Source organism: Merops nubicus, unplaced genomic scaffold (genome assembly GCF_000691845.1).
Source record: "Merops nubicus isolate BGI_N331 unplaced genomic scaffold, ASM69184v1 scaffold5308, whole genome shotgun sequence".
Taxonomy (NCBI): Eukaryota; Metazoa; Chordata; class Aves; order Coraciiformes; family Meropidae; genus Merops; species Merops nubicus.
Window position 1 is genome coordinate 26,233 of NW_008625000.1, and position 20,850 is coordinate 47,082.

General features: G+C 37.4%; 1 protein-coding gene across 1 annotated transcript in view; it reads left to right on the forward strand.

The window, feature by feature from the left end:
• Positions 1-20,723, forward strand: part of DENND4A (DENN/MADD domain containing 4A) — a gene marked incomplete at its 3' end in the record, with an annotated part of 33,380 nt that extends 12,657 nt beyond the window's left edge. Inside the window, exons 10-23 of the mRNA XM_008945519.1 lie at positions 1,674-1,774; positions 3,083-3,301; positions 3,546-3,691; positions 8,330-8,463; positions 9,341-9,476; positions 10,079-10,285; positions 10,389-10,517; positions 10,782-10,926; positions 13,140-13,259; positions 14,816-14,956; positions 15,794-16,887; positions 17,772-17,982; positions 19,175-19,269; positions 20,548-20,723. Coding sequence (XP_008943767.1) covers positions 1,674-1,774; positions 3,083-3,301; positions 3,546-3,691; positions 8,330-8,463; positions 9,341-9,476; positions 10,079-10,285; positions 10,389-10,517; positions 10,782-10,926; positions 13,140-13,259; positions 14,816-14,956; positions 15,794-16,887; positions 17,772-17,982; positions 19,175-19,269; positions 20,548-20,723 — 3,054 coding nt within the window. The remainder of the gene's footprint in view (positions 1-1,673; positions 1,775-3,082; positions 3,302-3,545; positions 3,692-8,329; positions 8,464-9,340; positions 9,477-10,078; positions 10,286-10,388; positions 10,518-10,781; positions 10,927-13,139; positions 13,260-14,815; positions 14,957-15,793; positions 16,888-17,771; positions 17,983-19,174; positions 19,270-20,547) is intronic.
• Between the last annotated feature and the right edge of the window lie 127 nt (positions 20,724-20,850).

Here is a 20,850-nt window from a genome sequence, read left to right on the forward strand (position 1 = left end):
AAATTGTTTCTTGAAATGAGCATACTAGAAATGATGTCTCCTGTTCTCACCACTGCAGAGTGGAGGTACAATCCTCATGGACCCATTATTGCCTTTTACTCTGTTACACTAAAATCTCCTTGCACACATTGGCACATTTCCTGGATTAACCATATTGTGTCTCACTTCATTGTCCCTGGGGGAGAGTAGTTTTCCTTTTTCATGATCAGCTTTCTTAGTGTTCAAGAAATTCTAGTATCTTCTTATGGGCATCTGCATGAAAACTACCAACAATTAAAACCTCATCCATATCAATATGAAATGTAGGAACCTCATGTTGAGAATTAAAGATTTGAACTTTGATGGGTGAGAGAGTCTTCATTAAGACTTAGAGTCATGTCATCATTAACAAATTGAAATAACAGGATTATATTTCTCCTTCAGAATTGTATAGAATACTGCATTTTTCTGTAATACTATTCATCTGGTATCTAAAATTCTAGTAAGGAACAGCAGAGCACTACTAAAACCATTGGGAAACAGTCCATATTGTTATGATATTCAAACCAAAGAATTACTTCCTCATGATGGTGTGACATGGAAATAAACAGAAGAGAGTAAATCCAATTGGAGATTCTAAACCACACAACAATTAAACTTGTATTTCAGAATTAAACTTTAATTTCAGTATAGTGTTTAACATACTCGGTATATACTTAGTATAGCTTCTCAGCATCTTTACTCATATTTTTTTGTATCATACTTCTGTTGGTAGCAGTCTTTCAGCATTATTGTGGCTAACTAAAATCTTTCTTCCTAAATTTACTTGTGTGGTTTTTTTCCTTTGTTAGTTGTGTATAGATTTGGAGAAGTTTGCATATATTGACTATTTATTAGTAGAAAATTTAGTTAGGGATTTTATGCTGATGCCAAGTTTGTGTAACAGTTCTGCTCTGAAGGTTCTGGGAACTTGTTCAAACAACGCTGCAATAACTTTGGTTTTTATCAACTTAGCTACATATTAATGGAAAATAATTCGTGTCCAGTTATTTCTGTTTTCATTCTACTTTTAGCTGATTTTTCTGTGCATTTTTTAAAATTAATTCTGTTTCATCATGTGGAGAAAAAAGTAAAACAAATGCTTACTATTTTTGCAGCTTTGTGACGAACAGAATCCAGAGGTTTGCTGGTGCCCTCTGTTGACAAAACATCATTTTTTTTCCATAATGATAATGATGTAGTAAGTCCAAGTCTGTGTAGAGTAAACACAAGGCAATTATCATAGCCAATTGATTTTAGGTTACTATGAGCACTCTAGTCACTGTCTGCATCCTAGTTGAAGTAATTACAGCTCAGAACGTAGCCTGTGTGGTGGTTGCTTGTGCAGTGGCAGGTGCTTAATGCTATTAATCCATCTTTGGTGAGTTCTAAGTGGATTGATTTCAGTGATATTGTGGCTGCATAATCATCAGCCTGAAATACGGGGCATTGGTTGGATGGTTGCCACCAGATCTCCATGTAGTAAATCAGGTTTGACTGGGTTGGCTGGTTTTCAGTCCTTCTCTGTCCTGTTTTAATGGAGTAAACTCTATGTTCTCTGGTGAGACAGAAAAATCCTCTGAATACCATCCTATATACACATTCATTGCAGTATATACTCATACTTTTTTTTTTCCCCTCCCCCACTTTTTCAGAACTGGTGACAAGAAAGCTATTGCATGGAAGATCTTACCAAAGAAACCTTGTAAAAATCTGATGAACACTTTAAGTAATTTATATCAACAGCTGGCAGAATGTGAGTGGGAAAGTACACAGTAAGATTTACATTGGATATAGCGTGTCACATGAACAGATAAATATAGCTAATTAAATATGCTCTTAAGTCACCAGTTACACTGAGTATTGTGTTTTGCCTGTGCACTTAAAAGATTTCCAGAGACATTGGAGGAAGCCTTGTAGAGCAAAAAAGCAATTGTAAAGTTGAGTTGCTGTGCTGGAGACAACAAGTGGTTAAGATTTAAATCAGAGTATAGAAAGAAATGGGATTGATCAACACTGCATGTCTGAGAAATGCATACCTGGAAAGCATATTGCATGAAATCTTTGCCACTGTCACCTTTTAGGTGATATTTAGGGCACTTCTAGTTTTTTAAAGGCTCTTTGCACCAACTTGGCTCTTGAGGTCGCTAGGATTTAATCATGTCTCAATTAGAATGTACAGAAACAGAAGTTTATTGGCATGTGCTGCACAAAAATGTATAGCTGATAAGTGATAAAAATTGTCTGTTATTTCAAAGTTTTTATATATTTTACTCTGAGGTTTTCTCTAGAGAAATTTATAAACCTTATATTCTCTGTACTCTATAAAAATCTAGCGGTACTGATTTTTAAGCAGTATAAACTGTAACAAGAATTTACCAGGATCTCAATGTAATTATGTGGAAAGACAGCAAGGAAACCCTCCTTTCACTGTTCTGAGACATTATTACAAAGTTACCAGTGAATTCCGAGCTAGAGTTCTGATGGCTTTAAAATGTTGATGCAAGTATCTACTTAAAGACTGGATTTTGGTAAATCTTTGTAAAAGATTGCCTGCTTTCTCTGTACCAGTGTTTTGCATTGATGTAAAGTGGAAACGTCAAGAAACATCTGAGAGGTGGTTTTGTGTGTATATAGTACTCAGTACATATAATCCTCTTTTTGGGAGCACTTAGAAATGAAGGGCACTGGTAAAAAAAAGTAATATATCCCATCTATGTGCTTGTGTATAGGCTTCTTTAATCAGCCCTTACATAGATTTTTATGGTTTTACAAACAGCTTGCTTTTTTTTTTTTTTTTAAAGCTCTGTCCATACTGTTTCTCTCTGTTGCTGTAGTAACTAATGTGCTGTAAAGGTAAATGTATCTTGCTTTTGGTATTATCTGGAGATGAGTTGTGTAAGGTCAAGCTGAATCCATTGGCATGTCATGATTTAATTTAACTATGTGTATTTTAAACTGTTCCAGACTTAACGTAGCTCAGTAATTACTGAATCTAGTAGGAGAAATTCTTTACAATTTCAGTAACATTTCTCTATTTGAAATGTAATGTTTTTGTTCACAGTGCAACAAAGGCCAAGAGAAGATGCATTAATGGAATTAGCAATGAATGACTATGATTTCAATTCTGGGAAGAAATTGCATCTGTTAGATCTGGAGATCCAGGAAGCATTCCTGTGTTTCATGGCCTCAATACTAAAAGGTTACAGGTCTTATCTCAGGCCAATAACAGAGGCGCCCTCTGAAACAGCCACAGATGCGAGTTCTCTTTTTGAACTACAAGGTAAAGAGTCATAAACTTGGTTTCTGTATATTAATTTATTATTGCAGGTTCTCTCATTTAACAAATAAAAACATGTTCAATGTTAATGTTGTGAATTATGGCAGAAATGTAAGTGCAGAAAAAATCGCATAGTAGTGGCAAAGATTGCAGAGAGGTCTTTGCTCGTTAGCAGAACATATCCTGACTTTTGGTGAGAGCTGATTTGTTTCAGGCGTTCCTACATGCTTCTGATTTCTCTTTGTAGGTTTCCTCAAAAGTCGAGATCGTTCCCATCAGAAGTTCTACACACTGATGACCAAAACTCAGATGTTTATTCGCTTCATCGAAGAGTGTTCTTTCGTCAGCGATAAGGACGCAAGCCTTGCATTTTTTGATGACTGTGTAGATAAAGTAAGCTGCTCTTCATCTGCATATAGTTCTATCTTCTGCTGTTGTTTACTTTATCTGGTACAGCACAAGCAGATTATATTTGAAGTCCAAGTTTATTTCTATTTTTTCCTTTTACTTTCTTTCTAGTCACTGGAGTCTTCCATTTTCTTTTTAGGGGAGCCTTTTATTTAGTTTTCTGCTTCAGATTCTTAGAAGTGTAAATATACTGTGAGAATGAATTAGAAGTGCTAATTATCACATGTATGTAACCTTCTGAAATGCACGCTCCTAGTAAGGAGTGCAATATTCTGACTGTATAGTAGCAACTTTGAGCTTCTACATCAGAGAGTTATATTCCTTAGGTAAAACTACAAGCATTTCTTTAAATGCTGTAATACTTCATGCAGCTGTTTAGGAATGGGGCTGATGAGCAGTACACTGAAAGATATGTGGCAGTTTCACTATTTTTTGAACACTATTTATAGAAGATTCCTTGACCATTTTTGAATCAATATGCTGGCCAGTTCTTTCTCATAGTCATTCTCTAGTTACAGAATTTTCAGAAGGCTTGTTCTACCTTCTGTCTCTTGCTATGTTATTCTCTCATTTGTCAAGAGAAGGAAAGGCAATTGTTCAGGATTATATGACAAAGAGTGTCAAAGTGCAACAGGATTAACAATTGGTGCTTTTCTTGAAAAGAAAGCTGCCACACTGGAGCTGCCAGGATGTTGGGTTTCCCAGTTCAAATTTAGTTTCTTTTTCATCTCCCATGTAAGTGTCACTCAGAGCACTAATATATTTGTAAAAGAAGTCCATATTAGTATAGTGTTGAGCACCATGAAGAACTAATTTTGTAAAATCACAGCTCTGTTAGCTTTTGAAAATTCACTGTATTTCCAAAGGGGATCTATAAAAGTGTTTTGAGGCTCCTTGAATTTTTTTCCCATTAGTCTGTGTTTTCAGAACTGAACTGAAACCCACAATCTTATATCCCTGCTTGCTTCTATTGTAACATGAAAGAAATGTTTATGAATATTATAAGCAATTCCACATCCACTTGACATCCTACTGGCTACCTGTAACACTATTCTGGGGCACTGATGTTTAAGTAATGCACAGTTGTCTCGGATTTCCTGTAAAGTAGGTCACCTGCTGTTTGTTCCTCAGGAATTAATACTGAAGACTATGAAAACTGCTATTTACACTTTCTGTTGATGGCTATTCCTGCTAGGAAAATGTAGAAGAGCTGAAAGGGGTTGTTTTTGAAAACAAATCTAAAAGCAGTTAAGTTTGAGAGAAATATTAAATCATGGTCTAATGGTATTTAATGCTCTTTATAGCTTTTGGTAGTCTCAATGTTTTATGAATAGTGGTTCTCAGAAGTGTGCTTCACAGTTCCACAGCATGAGTTGCAGGTATTTGTGGGTTGTAAATTGATTAAATTACAAACATTTCTGTGATGTTCACTCGATTATCCTGTAGATCAGTTAAAAAGCCTTCAACATGTAGTGCTTGCTTTGCTGTAGGCCAGTTAGTGTTTAAAAATGGCAAGTTTTATTGACAGGAGTGTACCGACCCCAGTCACTAAACACTGCTGAGCAGTACTTACTTTCCATTTGATTGCCAGTTAGTTCTCTGACTTTTAACTAGGATTTTTAATCAGGATGCAGTGACTATGTAAGTGTCAAATTCTATCTGTTATATTTCATTTCATAGAATGGTTTATGAGGGCGTTCAAGTTGGTGCCCTGGCTAAAGTTATCTTGCCTCAGAATTCAAACAATTCTTCCAAAAATGTAATGCTTAGGTTAATGTCACTGTGAGACTGCACATAATCTGGAGCTGTTGGAGCTTCCACCTTTTTCTAAAAGGTTAAGTAGCCACTTGTGCAGCTGAAACAGAGACTCATCTGTTCTGCCAGTTATTTTGCTAGCTGATGCCATGGGCAGCTTCTTTCCACTCTAAAGAAGTACTCATGACAGTGCCATAAGAATAAATTTTACAGAAAACACTGGTACTTGTCCAACTTCTATTTCTGTCAGTGAGGATTTCATTCAACAATGGGACAACTACTTCTATGCCAGTGATAATTGTGGGGAGAACAGAGGCACTGGAATTACAAAGCGTTCAAGACTTAACACAGCTTTAGAGTTGCTTGTCAATCTAGATTTTCATTGGCATGAGGGAGTGGGCTCCCATGTAGGATTCCTTTGAGCAATTATTCATTTGCCTTACCTTCTTTTTCCTGCTTCTCTGTCTTGATTTCTCTTACTTCTGATACTGTGCTTAACAGTAACAGGAAGAGTTAAAATATTGAAGTGTACCAAGGACTGCCATATGAGCTGGAGCTTTAGCCAAGATGCCATACTTTGACTAGATATCATATTTGAATGATTCAAATGAAGTCACTAGAAGTCACTATATGAATGTCTTTCACTAGGTGAACCAGTACCTGTGAAAGGGAATGCATGAAAGAGGGATGTCATGGTTTGAAAGATGATACAACACTTTCTTAGAGGTAGTTATAATCCACTGAGTTGAGACAAATTTTATGTACTGTGAAATTAGTTATCTATAAAATTTAATCTAAGACCTGCCTCAAATAATTTATAATAGTGTAAGATGAAGAGTAATATCTTCTACATGTTATTTTATCCTAGACAGCAGCAGAGATTGTAATTGATTCCTCATTTTGCCTGCTGAAAGATGTGGTGTAATTGTCTCAGAAGTTTTCATTTTTCCAGGAGTACAAAAACTATCTCAGTTTGATACATATTTAAACTACTGGTTTTATTGTATTTCACTGGTGAAATTTGTAACTGTGGGATTTTTACTTCCCCAGAAGTACGTAAGTTGCCAAGTGAGGTTTCATTTATTTCTGTGTTTCAGGAGCCATATGTTCTTGTTAGTTGGCTGGTTGGATTTGCTAATACTTTCCATCTGTCTCATGCAGTAAAATGTGTAATTAAGAACACCTCTTTGTATGTTTATCAAATTTTAAATATTCATAAATTCTACTGAAACTACTTGATATATTTGCACCTCACTGGAAGGACAGAACCGTGGAATATGCTTCTCTTTCTACATGAATTCTCTGTTGCTAAACTCTTGCGGCATGAAGAACACGCATCCTTGGGTTCCACAGGTTGCTTATTCATTTCTTTGGAACAATGTGCCATTTGGCTGTAGTTTGGTTGCCATTCAAACTATCTAAATAATGGCTATAAATGTAAACTGTGGCATTATTTCAGCAGAACACTGGGGCTATCAATATTGGAATGAAAAGCATGTTTTGTGTGCTGGGAAGTAAGTAGTTTTTGATAGTGCCAATTCTATGGGATGGAGCTGTGTCTCATCCCACAAGCAGAAGCAGCACTTATAAGGTATTGGAGGAGACACAACTGGTGACAGGAGATCAGAGACAAAGCAATACAAATACCAGTACAAATATCAAGTAAAGGCTCTTGGGTGGAATGTAATGCAGGTTGTATTTGCTCTGTTCCTAATGGTTTCTGTAATGTGAGCAGCACAAGTAGGAAGCTTGTAGTATTGTTAAAGGCTTGTCTGTCCTTTTTCTCAAAGGGAATCAGTTCATAGTTTCCCAGAACCTTGTTTGGGGTGGCTGACTTTCGCTTTGGTTATTTTTATCTCAAGCAATTGAATGAATTTCTTTGAGTAAAATTGTTGGACAGTTTCCTCCCACTTGATCCTGAAGTTGGGTGCTTTGGGGTATGGCTCTGTTTCTGCCTTTAATGTTGGGCAATAATGGAAGTGTAAATTTCTTCCCATCTCTGTACCAGCCAGGCTAGCAAAACAAAGATTTATGGTCAAACTGGTGGGTACAAAGCTAAAAATGCAACAAGTGCAGCTGTAATTCATGCTTAACAGTAGTAGTGTTGCAAGTTGCCTTTGTTATTCATGAACTCAATTTCTGTCTTAGTTGTGAGAGGACAGGACCACACAATATTTGTTGTCTTTCACACATAAAACTTTTGAGTTATCTGAAAGAGGAAAAAAAAAAAAATGAAGCTACTTTTCACCTTTCAGATTACTGTGTTTTCTTTGTTATTTTTTGAAGAATTGAAGTTACTTCTGTGCCCCTTTATTTTTAGTAAGGTGACAAATTTTTATTGCATTATCTCTTTGAATGCATGTGTATTTCTGCAGTTTCTGCAAACCAGAGTGACCTTAATGAATGTGTAAGTGACTGAAATTGCTGGGTGGTGGTGTTCATAGATTCTGCATACATCAGACAACTGGATAAAGCTAAAGCTTGTTATTGTTTTCAGTGGTTAAAACAGAGGGGAAAATAAAGCTTTTCTTTTCATACATTAAAATATATTTGAAGTTACTCCTGCAGCTGGAAACATAGTTCTAGAAATCAGTATTCAGTAGTAGTCAGGATTAACTTCTTTGTACAACTGCTTATTTACCTGCAAGCAGTCAATCCAGAGTATATCATTAAACATTGATTGTTGCAGTGTGGTAAAATTTACCAAAACAATACAATGTTTACTGTTCTCATAACTTTACAAGGCATCCTTACTTCTAAGATGCAGTCCTTTGATCCTGACACAAACTTTGTCCTGCTTGACCATACAGGTTTAAGAGCAGAAAATACACTAACCCTGGTAACTCCTGTTTCTTTTCCCATCCCCAGGTAGACATGGACAGGAGTGGGGAAACGCGACTTATCGAGCTGGACGAGTCGTACAAGAGCGAGCACACAGTGTTCATAACACCCCCTGAGATCCCTCATCTCCCAAATGGTGAAGAGCACCCTCTGCAATACAGGTGATCACAGCAGGATGCTGGCCAAAAATCCTAACAGCTGCCCTTGTAGAATTCAGTTTCTAGGTTCTCAGGATAACCACGAAGTACAGATTTTTCCTAGCCTTCTATGTTGCTCAGGTGAAAACGTGCATGTGAAATGTCTAATGTGCCAGCTCTTTTCAGGTTTGAATGATGTGTGTGTGTGTGTGTGTACACACAGAAGCAATAATACTTAATAAAGCTGCCTGTGGGTTCACATCACATTGTGCTAGCTGCTGGCACTTTTTAAGGCTAAAAACTGAAATTAATAGACCCACTCTGTTGGCCTGCTGCTGCTACTGATAACATTAGAAGCTGCAGGTACTCTGGAAAGAGAATACATTTCAAAGAATCACCAAAAACCAGTGTTACCAATTTAGTAGTTATGTCAAATGAGTTTGTGTATTGGTTTCTTCATTAACTCTGAGAAACATTTTAAAATCTAATCTAATTTAATCTCTTAAGATAGTTCGATGTTGTTTGTATTGATTTTTATAAACCTGTGTCATGTGATGCTCACTAGGGACTAAGCCACACAGATTCTTTTTTGTTTTATTAGCTGGAATCGATACTAATGCATTTGACACATTAAAGAAAATGCTATGAAAGCAAATGTATTTATCCATGTAAGTTGCTTACACTGAAATAACAGGTTAGAGACCATTTATGCAGACTTATGAAATCATGCAGATGGATTTAGTCAACCACTTTGTCAATGGTGTCTTTAAAGGTTTACATTTGTGTTTTCTATTTCCTTTGTAGCTTCTAGTGCAACTGTGTAATTGATTTCATTTGCTATTGTGTGAGTGTTTACTTTGGAACTACCTTACAGGAGTTAAGTGATGTGTTTCTTTTACAGCTATAATGGATTTCCAGTATTAAAACTAGAGTTGTTTGAGCGACCTGAAGGATTTCTCACAGCACCAAATAACAAACTGTCTTCAAAAGCCAGTAGTCCAAACAGCCCATCACCAATGTTCAGAAGAACTAAACAGGTACTTGCAGGTTTCCTTGCAGAGTGAGGTGCTTTGGAACAGGACTGCTTGCTGTCTTCAGCTTGAGGTTGGCCTTAAAGACTGACTACCAATGGCTGCAGCCTAGCTAATGGTTCTTCACTGCTGTGGTGGCTGTATAACCACACTAATGGTTCCCTGGATGTTTACCTGTGCTTCATGCCCACACTGTATCATACAGAGCTGCTGTACATATATTGTGATCTACTCTGCTGTCCCTATAACTTCTGCCTTCTTCACACTCTTCTCCATAAACTGTTGGGCTTCCACATCCACTTTTTGATTGCTTTTCACTGTCCAGAGATTTAAGAGCAGTTCTAACTTTCAAATGTTTCTTACAAAAAAACAGACTGAAAGTAATAGACATAAATTTAAATATCTGAAGGTTTTAGGAGAGGAATATTGCACAGCAACTAGTTTTGGTATAACTCTGCTCTCATTTTCTTCCCCACTTTATGAAGTATTGTTTTTCATTTTCATGTTGCAATTTCTGAAGGTATAATGATACACATTCAGTTTCTAAAATGTAGATTTGTGTAATGTGTATGGAAATACACACAAATAATCTTTATGGTTCTTTACAGGAAATTAAGTCTGCACATAAAATTGCTAAGAAGTACTCATCCATACCCCAGATGTGGTCCAGATGTTTGCTACGTCACTGCTACGGCCTTTGGTTTATCTGCCTTCCTGCTTATGTCAAAGTGTGCCACTCCAAAGTCAGGGCTCTGAGAACGGCCTATGATGTGCTGCAAAAAATGCATACCAAAAAAATAGATCCACCTGATGAGGTAAAATAAGTCACCCTCAGAATTCCAGAAGTAGCCTGTGGGTTTGATTGACTCAAACGTGTTGAGATTTGGAAGGACAATCCTGACTCCTCTGTATTTTCAGGTGTGCTACCGAGTGCTGATGCAGCTGTGTGGGCAGTATGGCCAGCCCGTGCTGGCAGTCAGAGTGCTTTTTGAAATGCAGAAAGCTGGTGTTGACCCTAATGCCATTACTTATGGCTACTACAACAAAGTAAGTAATTTTGAAAGGGGGAGGAAGCATTTTTATCCAGGTAAACAGAAGCTATCAAAATAAGGGGGCAGTACAGATGTATTTATTTCAGTTTCTGGAAATGACAGAATTACAAGACAGAATAATGATGTTGTCTTTGGTTTTGTAGATTTGAAAGTCTACCTTATGGCAGCCAATGTAATCCACTTTGAAATCTAAGTGAATGATTTCTCTTCTGACCGTTCTTTAAGATGACTTTATTTGACTTTGATGTTTCCAAACTAGGCTGTTTTGGAAAGTACCTGGCCTTCCAGCAATCGAGGTGGCTATTTCCTATGGATGAAAATACGAAATGTTGTTTTAGGAATAGCACAGTTTAAAAAAGCATTGAAAAAGCTACCAGCAAGCACCTCACATACAGCAGTTCCTGGTAGAGTATTCACATCCTGTTCTCTTCTATTTTCATGCTGATAAGAAAATTATTTCAAAAAGCTTTCTGGTATGAATTAAATGAAAACAATTTAGAAGGGGGAGAAAAAAAGTTAAATGTGAATCCAAATGTAAATTGGATGAATATAAATTGTGAGCCCAAAATAATCTGTTCTTTTTGGAGACAAAAGATGAACCTGAAATCAGTGTGATAATTTTCCAATTTCATACAGCAGCCAGAGTCCTAACTCAGAAACTTCTGTCTAGCTTTGCCTTTTTTGTTTTCCCCTTTTTTTGGTGTTAGTTTAGAGGCAACTAGAACTAGTCTTTGAGTTTGTAGTACTGTTTGCAGGTTCTGCATACTGACTGAAGTGATCACATTTATTTCTATCTAGAATGTAAGTACAATATTTGAGGCTGTAAGTTTTGGTTTTCTTTCCAGTAAGTTCCAGTGACATTCAGGTGGCTATATTACAGTGCTGGTGATTACCTGTAGTTTATTTATTGTAGGCACTACTTTCCACAGTATTTATAACTTACTACTAGTAAAGCAAGGTAGTGCATTTCAAAGTAGCAGCAGTATAGTTAGTTTAGTTGAAGTTGACCTTGGAAGACCTTTACAATGTACATGGATAAATGTATGAAGATCATCTGAATCATCTTTCAAAGGACCCTTCCAACCAGGGCTATTCTATGATTCCTAATATGTACAAATAAATCTTTGCTCTGACAGACAGTAACTGTGATGACCTTGTGGCCAGAGAATTTCTTCTATACTCAGAAGATTACTGTCCTACTTCTGACTCTATCAGTATAATCCTTCTGGATAACCCTGAACAAATTCACTTCACTTCTGCCTGTTCTTCATGAACCTGACTTTCCTGATAAGCCACCTCTTTGAAACCCATCTGTGCAAAGCCCCATGTAAGAGTTGAGCAATGTTGGTTGCAACTCAAACCATGTAAACTAAAGTATTGTGATTAGTCCTTTACTAAGTAACTATCATTTATATAAATAATGGTATTTGCTTTTGACATTTTCTGCTTTTTTTTTGGTTTTGAGATTCCTTTGCATGATATCACATAGCTAGAATACTTGCAGACTCTTCACACAATCACAAGAACTGTTCCATAAATTCCAGAATGTTTTGTCTTTACAATAGCAAAGAGGTTTTCCCCATCTCTGTAGAGATTCAGTGCAGGATCTTGAGGGAAAAGAGGGAAAGAAGCTGATTTTCAGCCCTGTGGTACCCTTTTGATCCTGGACATGTGCATAATGTTACTTCCTAAACTGCATGAAGTAAATAGAGGTGGTGGAGGCCTCATCCCTGGAGACATTCAGGGTCAGGCTTAATGAGGCTCTGAGCAGCCTGACCTGGTTAGAGAAGTCCCTGCTTATTGTGGGAGGTTTAGACTAGATGACCTTTAGAGGTCCCTTCCAACCCAAACAATTCTATGATTCTAAATCCCCTAAAGGTGCTGTAGGAATTTTGGAGACTTCAGATTGACTTGGAAAAAAAAATTATGGAATGTGTGTAACTTGAAGTTCTCAGTGTATTTATGGTAAACAGGAACTCTCATATTTGCTTTAATTTGCTTTATCTTGCTGCTAATGCTTTATGACAACCTGGAGGAGGGACAACCATGTTAGTGTTAAGTAAATTTGGTTTTGAAGTCAATTGATTGGACTATATTAGTTATGTTTGGGGCAGTGTTTTGTCTTAAGAATGATCAGGGGTTTTGGGTGGTGGTTATTTTTATCTTACTCTTATTTTGCAAACAAGCTTATGGTTGCTGCTACATTGTTTTTTACTTTTTAGAGTAAAACTATGAGAATTACATGTGTGAACTCTGAGAAACATACGATGCTAAAATGAAAACATGTGTAGATACCTCTTAAGAGTTCTTGAAAAGATGTGGCATTTTGATCAAATCAGAATCAGAGACAAGCAGTGCTTTAGTGCAGGGTTTAAAAAGAAATGTTGCAAGTTACCCCTTTAATTTCATCCTGTAGAGCATCACTTCAATATTTATACTGTAAAAGTAAGCCAATTTATTTTTCTCAGTTTCTTGTGGTAAAATGTTCACTGTTAATTGGAATGTACTTGATAAGAGGCCTTTGAATTACTGTGGATATTCAATTTATTCTGTTTAACAATGTCACGCTATTAAATACTATAATTGTCTTTATTCCATCATTGCTTTGTTACAATAGGGGGACTTTCAGACTTTGGCAATAACTCATCATTCAAAGAAGAAGCCAAGCAAGGGAAAAGTTGTCTTCAAGATATACAAGAACAAAAAGAAGACAAGAGAGAGAGTGACTCCAGTTCTTGTAAGTATCTTGTGAACACAGATATCTAGTTCACTGTGGATAAATAGGAATTTCAGCAAAAGCTAAGTGGGCAGCTGATGTTTTCTGACAGTGAGTATATTTGATAATGCCATTTTTATGCCCATGCCTTAAGCTCTTTTCTCTAAATGTAATTTTCTGGATGTCTAATGGCTTAACTTTTTATATTAGAGTTCTTTTCTCCCTCCTCAAAGAACTTTCAAATAAGTCATAATGGTTATATAAAGGCTTAATGATGATAACAGCTTAATATTTTTCTTTTAAAAAAGTGTATTATAGACATTATCTACAGGAAAACCTTTCCTGCCAGTCTGTTTTCTATATAAGTCCTGTAAAAGGAGAACAGCTGAATGTTTTGCAGGTCTTTGAAAGAGGTCATAAATTACTCAGCTCCCTAGAATTCTCAAAATTTAGGAGAAAATAAAAAAAAAAAAAAAATTAGAGTTTTGGATCTCTTGTGGATTTTTATTCATGCTTTACTTCTGCTGCTCATGATTCCCCTAGCTGCAGCAGGACAACATAGGCTTCATGCAAGCAGATCATACTGTGTAGAAAAAATGTGTAAGTACTATAGATTCCTATATACAGTCATTGAAAATACTCTGCATCATAAATCTTCTCCCAATAATATCATTATTTAAATTTTTCAGTGTTTCCTCTACTACTTGAATTAACGATCCCCTTGTCAAGTGGAAGTGGTGTAAAAGTGAGAAAATACAGAACCAGAGAAGTTACTTCAGTGCTTTCTTTCACCACAATCTTCCCTCTAGCATTAGACATTTTTTTTTTTTTATTCAGTTTACTTGAAAATGTGTGCAGTTTTACCCATGGTCATAAGGACATACCTGTAAGATAGCAGATGGGTTATTTACCTTTAATGAAATTTTTGAAGACAGAAAAAATGTGAATTCTGTTGAAAGTGTGCATTATCTTTTTAGCCATAATTAAGACACACTTTTGGCTGTTTGTAGCAATATTGTGTGCTGAAAATCTTTTGCATTTTGGAATGCAACTTAACGTTCTTCAAGTTGCTTGAATTCCTTTAGAGAAGTATTTGTCTGTTTTGTGTAGCCACCCGACAACAGAATTTCTTTCCTATCTGAAAGAGGTGAATTTAAATACTGCAGCATTTGCTGCATTTTTCTTGTGTGGTTGTGACCATGGGTGTGAGGAGATCTGGACAAAGCCTCGTTGGCCCTGAGCTCTTGCAGAGGCAGAAGACACTCTTGCCTGTCCTTTGCAAGTGAACAAGGATGGTCTGAATCTCCTCAACCACCACAAATTTTACTATGCCACTACTGGTTACTTGGACTCTGTGTAGAGAAGCTCATGAAGCTTCCTGTTATAAAAGTAATAAAATATCCATGGTGCAGTTGTTCTAGCTTGAAAACCTCTGCCCGAGTAGGCACCAGGCTCTACATTGTGGGATGGGTACAATGTGCTGTCACTTGATCCTGCATAAAGCATCTACTGGGGCATGGAAACTTGAGATTTAAGTTGCTTTACTTCTAAAGATCTCTGTCCTTTTCTATATGCAGTGTCTGAAGTGGAGAGTGCAAAAGGGAGTGGGGACTGCCTACCTAAACTAAATTATCAGAACTCAAGTAATGCCAAAGCTGCTTCTAACATAGTGCGGCTCAATGGCACAGTCGACAGTACTGTAGCAGAGGCCAGCACAGGTGAGTGGAAGAGAAAATGGATGCTTGATTCTTGTGTGGTTTTATCTGTACAGATTCTATTTCTAGCAAGACCTGTAAGTAGTGTGCCTGAGTTCTGCTGTCCACCCAACTTAGAGGATTTGATAGGTCCAATGGCAGAGGCCGATTAAATTTGTGGGGGTGGATTTAGGTGAGTTTAAGTGAACATTCTGCATATGCTGTGTCAGGGAGATGCATCTGAATATTCTGCATTTCCAGATTTTTTTTTTTCTTGTTCTAATAAATTCCTTCAAGATGGACAAGAAGCTTCTATGCAGTAGAATTAAAAGAAACTTGCAGGCATTTTCACAAGTCTTTAGTAATGTCAAATCTGGTTACTTATAATACTGTCACCTATGCTTGAAATACTGTAATATACTTTAAAGTCTACCTCTTTATACTGACAAAACAATGGAAATTTCTCTGTCAAGGACTCCTTTTGTTGGCTTTATTTCTAACTCATCTGGCTAGAAAATGTTGCAGGTTTTTTTTGCCTTTTCCTGGATACCTTTGCCCCTAGCTTTCAAACCTCTTAATAATGGAATATGTCTCCAAAAGAGGAAACTAAATACATCTGAGACTGCTCTTGATGGTGGCTCTCAAAGTACTCTTGACTTGTGTTATTTGATTCCCTTTTAAATGTTTTTTTTCTTATCTGACCCTTCCTAAAAGTTATGACCATGGTCAACTCAACTTTACAACCACTAGCACAAAACATAGTGAATTCCACCCCTCAGTGTTGTAAACTGAAAGGTGAGACAAATTTGCATTCTTTAGTAATTTTGTTTAATAAAGCACCCTGTTTCTTCTGTTTTTCAGAGAGCTCTGCAGGATTGCTGTTCACATCATCTTTTGAGGATGCCAGTGAAGCAGAAGTTATAAAAAGTAAATCCCTAAGAAAGAGACATAAAAGTGCAGTAGAACCTGACTTAAGGGAGATACCATGGGAAAGCAGGAACCGTAACCTGAGTGGAGATGGCTTAGTGGGACTCATGATGAATAGAATAAATCAGGAAGAAAACCCAGGAGAAATTGTTGAAAAACTAGGAGCTGATGCCAAAATCCTCTCCAGTGCATTACAGAAAAGCATGAGGCCAAAAACGCTCAATATCAGAACTTCCTCTTTAGGATCAAAGCGAGAAAGCCTGGAGAAAGAATCTAGTGATGAAGATGCAGCTTTTGATTGCAGTTTTACAGATAAAACAGAGTCTCCTGTTATCTTTGATCTGGAAGATTTGGATGCAGAACCTGAGACACCTAGAGCAGTGAAGTCCTCCAGTGAAAAATCTAGAAGACTGCAGAGAAAGAGCAGCTTTCCAGTAAAGCCAGTGGAAAAGACAGATGTTGAAACTGGATTTGATCCACTGTCTCTGCTGGTTGCTGAGACAGAGCAGCAGAAAGAGGACGAGGAGGATGAAGATGATAGAAGTGTTTCTACTCCTTCTGCAAGACGAGATTTAGCTGAAGAAATAGTCATGTACATGAACAATATGAGCAGCCCTTTGTCAAGTCGTGCCCCAAGCATCGAGTTGCAAAAACCCTTTGATGACAGAAATGCTAACAAGAAGAGCCCAACAGCAATCCAGCCTTGTAGGAGGTCCAGCCTTCCCCCAAACTCCCCGAGGCCAGCTGGTCTCATCAAATCCAAGAGTTACCATGCTAAAAATGAAGAAAAGCCAAGAGACAGGCTTTGGTCCTCCCCAGCTTATTCCCCAAACAGCCCAGCAAGGGAACAGCCACAGGACACAACTAGTGCGTTAACACTTGTGTCTTCACCTTCCTTCAACCTGGATACACTGTTAACACCAAAGTTTGATGTTCTGAAAAGCAGCATGTTTTCTGCTGGAAAAGGAGTTGCAGAGAAAGCTAGCAAGTGGTACTCAAAATTTACAATGTATGCTGCATCCTCAAAGGTAAAATTTTATAATGGGAGATTTCTTTTTTTTTCCTCCCCACAAAACCTAAGTTTGTATAAATTAAGGGATAAGCTTTGCAAAGTTTTAGTCACTAAATCCTACCTGATGCATCCCCCTTTTGAATGATATGCATTATGGTAGACTATGTGCATTGAGTTGTTTTAATAATGTCTGCATTGCCAGGACCCTAATTTTTGGTGTAGTGTAACTTCAGAGTCTATTTAATAAGAAAATGTAAGTATACCATAGTGTGTTGACAGGGCAGAGAAGGCTTCTCTGCATTCCCTTGTTTACTGAAAGAAAAAATACTTAAACATAATTAAATGTATTTAAGTCTTTACTGCTCTTATGTAAAAAGGGAAATGTGCTTGTATTGATTGCACAAGTTATTTAAGACTAATTTGGGGCTGAGATCACTTGGTTAGGATGTTCTTCCTAGTACCAACCCAAGAAAACCTTCGCCCCCCCAGGTCCTTAGGAATTAAAATAGATGCTTTGCCATTGTGGTGTTTTGTTTTGATGTGCTTAAAACCAATCTGAGACTAAGTGTTAATGGTGCCTTGCCTGTCCTATTGTATTCATACAACTATTCCTATAACTTTAAGAGCAATGGTGGAAAAAAGTTACAGGATTAAAATCTTTAAGTTTTCATTTAGATACTTTTATTAGAAGAATCTTTTAAAAAAGAATCTGTGTGCAGCTATTTGACCCTCAGTGAATCTTGCGTTGTTTCACATCAGTTCTGAATACAGGTCTGAGCTGAATGGTTTTCCAAGGAGGGAAATTCATGCCTTGAATTTACTGACACAAAGAAGGCTGCCTCATATTTTTGGAAATATTTTTGCTCTTCCCTTTTCTAAGTGGAATTTTTCTTCTCTCAGGATCAAAATTCAGACCGAGCAAGTGTTTCATCTCTTGGAGCTCTGGACTCAGAATCTACTTCTCTAACTGATGAAGATGTCTGCAATGATTTTGAAAGTGCTTCTCCTCAGGAGAATAGCACATCAGAAATTAAGGGAATTGGCCTCAGCAGGACAAGCCTAGAAAGCTCAGTTTCCCATGATGGGTCATCAAAACAATTCGACCAGTGTGGTAAGATACAGCTTTTGCACTGCATTCATTGATCTGAACAAAAATGTCCCAGTTTTAGGAGTTACTCTTTCATAATTCTCAGTTTGGGACCATCCTGATCATTAGTTCTTGTGGAAGTATTAAATTTTTCTTCTCCTACCTGCAGACTATTACTGATAGAGGTATGTCCACACCTGTAGATATTTTTATAGTAGAACCTTGTAACTTACACAGTAACATCCTGTCCCTGAATAAGTTTCTGGATGTTACAGCTATACAGCTAAGAGGCCCTTTGGGTCCTTCAGTATTCATGTAATCATCTTATTGGAACTGTACAGCTCCAGAAAACATCTATAAAAACTTTAAAATGTAACTGTATTAATCTGATTGTGTCTTCTAAATAAAAACCCTTTTTACAAAATTGTTATAATTTTCTGTGAGCCACCATTTCAGTTGATTACCAGACAGACTTTGTATGGGTTTTTTTCCTGCTCTGTGCTGGATGATTGGTAGTGACTGTTGTATCAGTCTCTGTGCCGCTGTCATTAGGGAGTACAGGGTGTTAAGCAGAATTGGGATGAAAGAAAGATCTGTCTGTTAGATCCTCCACACAGCACCTACAAGAGCGTACCCAGATCTGGCTCCCCAGTTTGTGGGATGTGGAGGAACTGGAGAGAGGGGCAGTGGAGGCTGCTGTTGTGGCCGGGGCATTGTGCATCTGGAGGCTGAGGGGAGCCTGCCTCCTTTAGTGTGGTGATGAGAAGGGTCAGGGATATCTACTTAGCAGAGCACCTCTTCCCTAATTTTTATTCAGACAGAAAGTGTGGGTATGAATTACTTAACTGGAAAACTCGTTTCCAATATCTACTGTCACTAGCAGAGCACCTCTTATCCTTCCCTAATTTTTATTCAGACAGAAAGTGTGGGTATGAATTACTTAACTGGAAAACTCGTTTCCAAGATACCAACTGTTGTAAAAGAAGAGAACTGAACATATGGGAGTTTGTGTTGGTAGGTTTTATTTTTGCCATTGCTGGTGCTGGGCAGATGGCAGCCTCACACTCCAGCTCCACATTCCTTTCTCTCCAAGTAGATCTGATTGGTTGCATCTTGATCACACATTCTATAACTGCAGTATTGTTTGACCAGAAAAACGGTTTACTAAAAATGTGTATTCTGAATAACTAATACTTTGGGTTTCTTTTATTAATAGGTTCTCTTTCAAAGTTCCCCTTACCTGACAAATCAGAGTTGATATCTTCTTGCAGTACAAGTAGTACCAGTGTGTTTCAGAACTACGCCATGGAGGTACAGGATGATTTATTAATTTCAGTTGATACACTAAAAGCATATGTCTTAAATGTTATCCTAATCTCTGTTAAAGCTCAAACCTTAAAACTAATCCACTGAAAAACAGATACTTCTGTGACAGAGTAGGTTTCGTTTCAAATCCTGCTCTAGATGTCTTTGCTGCAGTCACATCTTTTGGTTCTTAATGCTGCAGTTCTCAAGAATTTGAGAACTGGTTGCTATTGAATTCAGGCATCTAAATCCCTTGCACAGCTGAATTTTTTTGAAGTGACAATACCAAGTCTTAAATAGGACTAGCTAATTCTTGTGGTAGTTCCTAGTAAGATCATTCTGCTTTTCCCTATTACACTGGTATGGGGTGGCTCTTTTTTTCCTTGCTTTTTTGGTTTGTTTCAGCAGATTTGAATTAATGGCTGCTTGTTTTCATCTTTTTCTCCCCTCATTTTTTCCCCTATTATATTAAGGCATATACTATTTAAACACTACAGAGAAGTGTTCAAATTCTAGTAATAATTTATGGAGCTACATAAATATGCCTGTACTTCTGTGAATATGCCTGAATTTACAAATGACATGTTATTTTTAATAAAAACATTATTGAATAACTGTCTAGATTTACTCTGGGAAGACATGAAAGGATCATTTAACCCATTTAGCTGAAGTATATTTAATTCACAAGCATAATTCCATATCCAAATAGAGTGAAGAGATATGTTTAAAACCATTTTCAGACAGTGAGTAATGGCAATAGGTAATGGGTTTCCAGGGGGGTAATGGCTTCAAACAGGAAGAGTGTAGATGTAGATAGAAATTAGGAAGAAGTTCTTGACTATGAGGGTGGTGAGACACTGGAGAAGGTTGCCTGGGGAAGCTGCTGATGCTCCATCGCTGGAGATGTTCAAGACCAGGTTGGATGGGGCTTTGAGCAACCTGGTCTAGTGGGAGGTGTCCCTGCCCATGGCAGGGGGGTTGGAACTTGATGGTCTTGAAGGTGGCTTCCAACCCAAACCGTTCTGTGATTCTGTGATTCACCATATCAGTTCTCTGCCAACGCAGTTTGGATTGAAGCTTTAATAGTTGTTATGAAATATGTAAATTTAAACCCAAATTTACCAACCTAAAGCCTGGGAAGAGGTATGTGGCTGAACTTGTATGCAAGTAACAAGTAGTATTCATCTAAGGACAAACACTTTTGACTGTAGTTTTAACTGCTTTGTCAAAGAAGAGTGGTTTTGAGAGTGTTTCAGTGGGTTCTGTTACATCTGCTGGGTGCAGGTCCTCATCTCGAGCTGTTCACGGTGTCGGACGTGTGACTGTTTGGTTCACGATGAAGAAATCATGGCAGGCTGGACAGCAGATGACTCCAATCTCAACACCACGTGTCCATTCTGTGGCAATTTGTTCCTGCCTTTTTTAAGCATAGAAATCAGAGATCTTCGGCGACCTGGGCGGTAATGGCATTGTTTGAATTTTCACTTCTTTTCAAGGCTTATAATTGTGAAGCGTTTTTTTGTTCTGTTTTGTTTTTATTTTAGATACTATTAAGCTTTTCTTTCCCTGCAGTTATTTTCTGAAGTC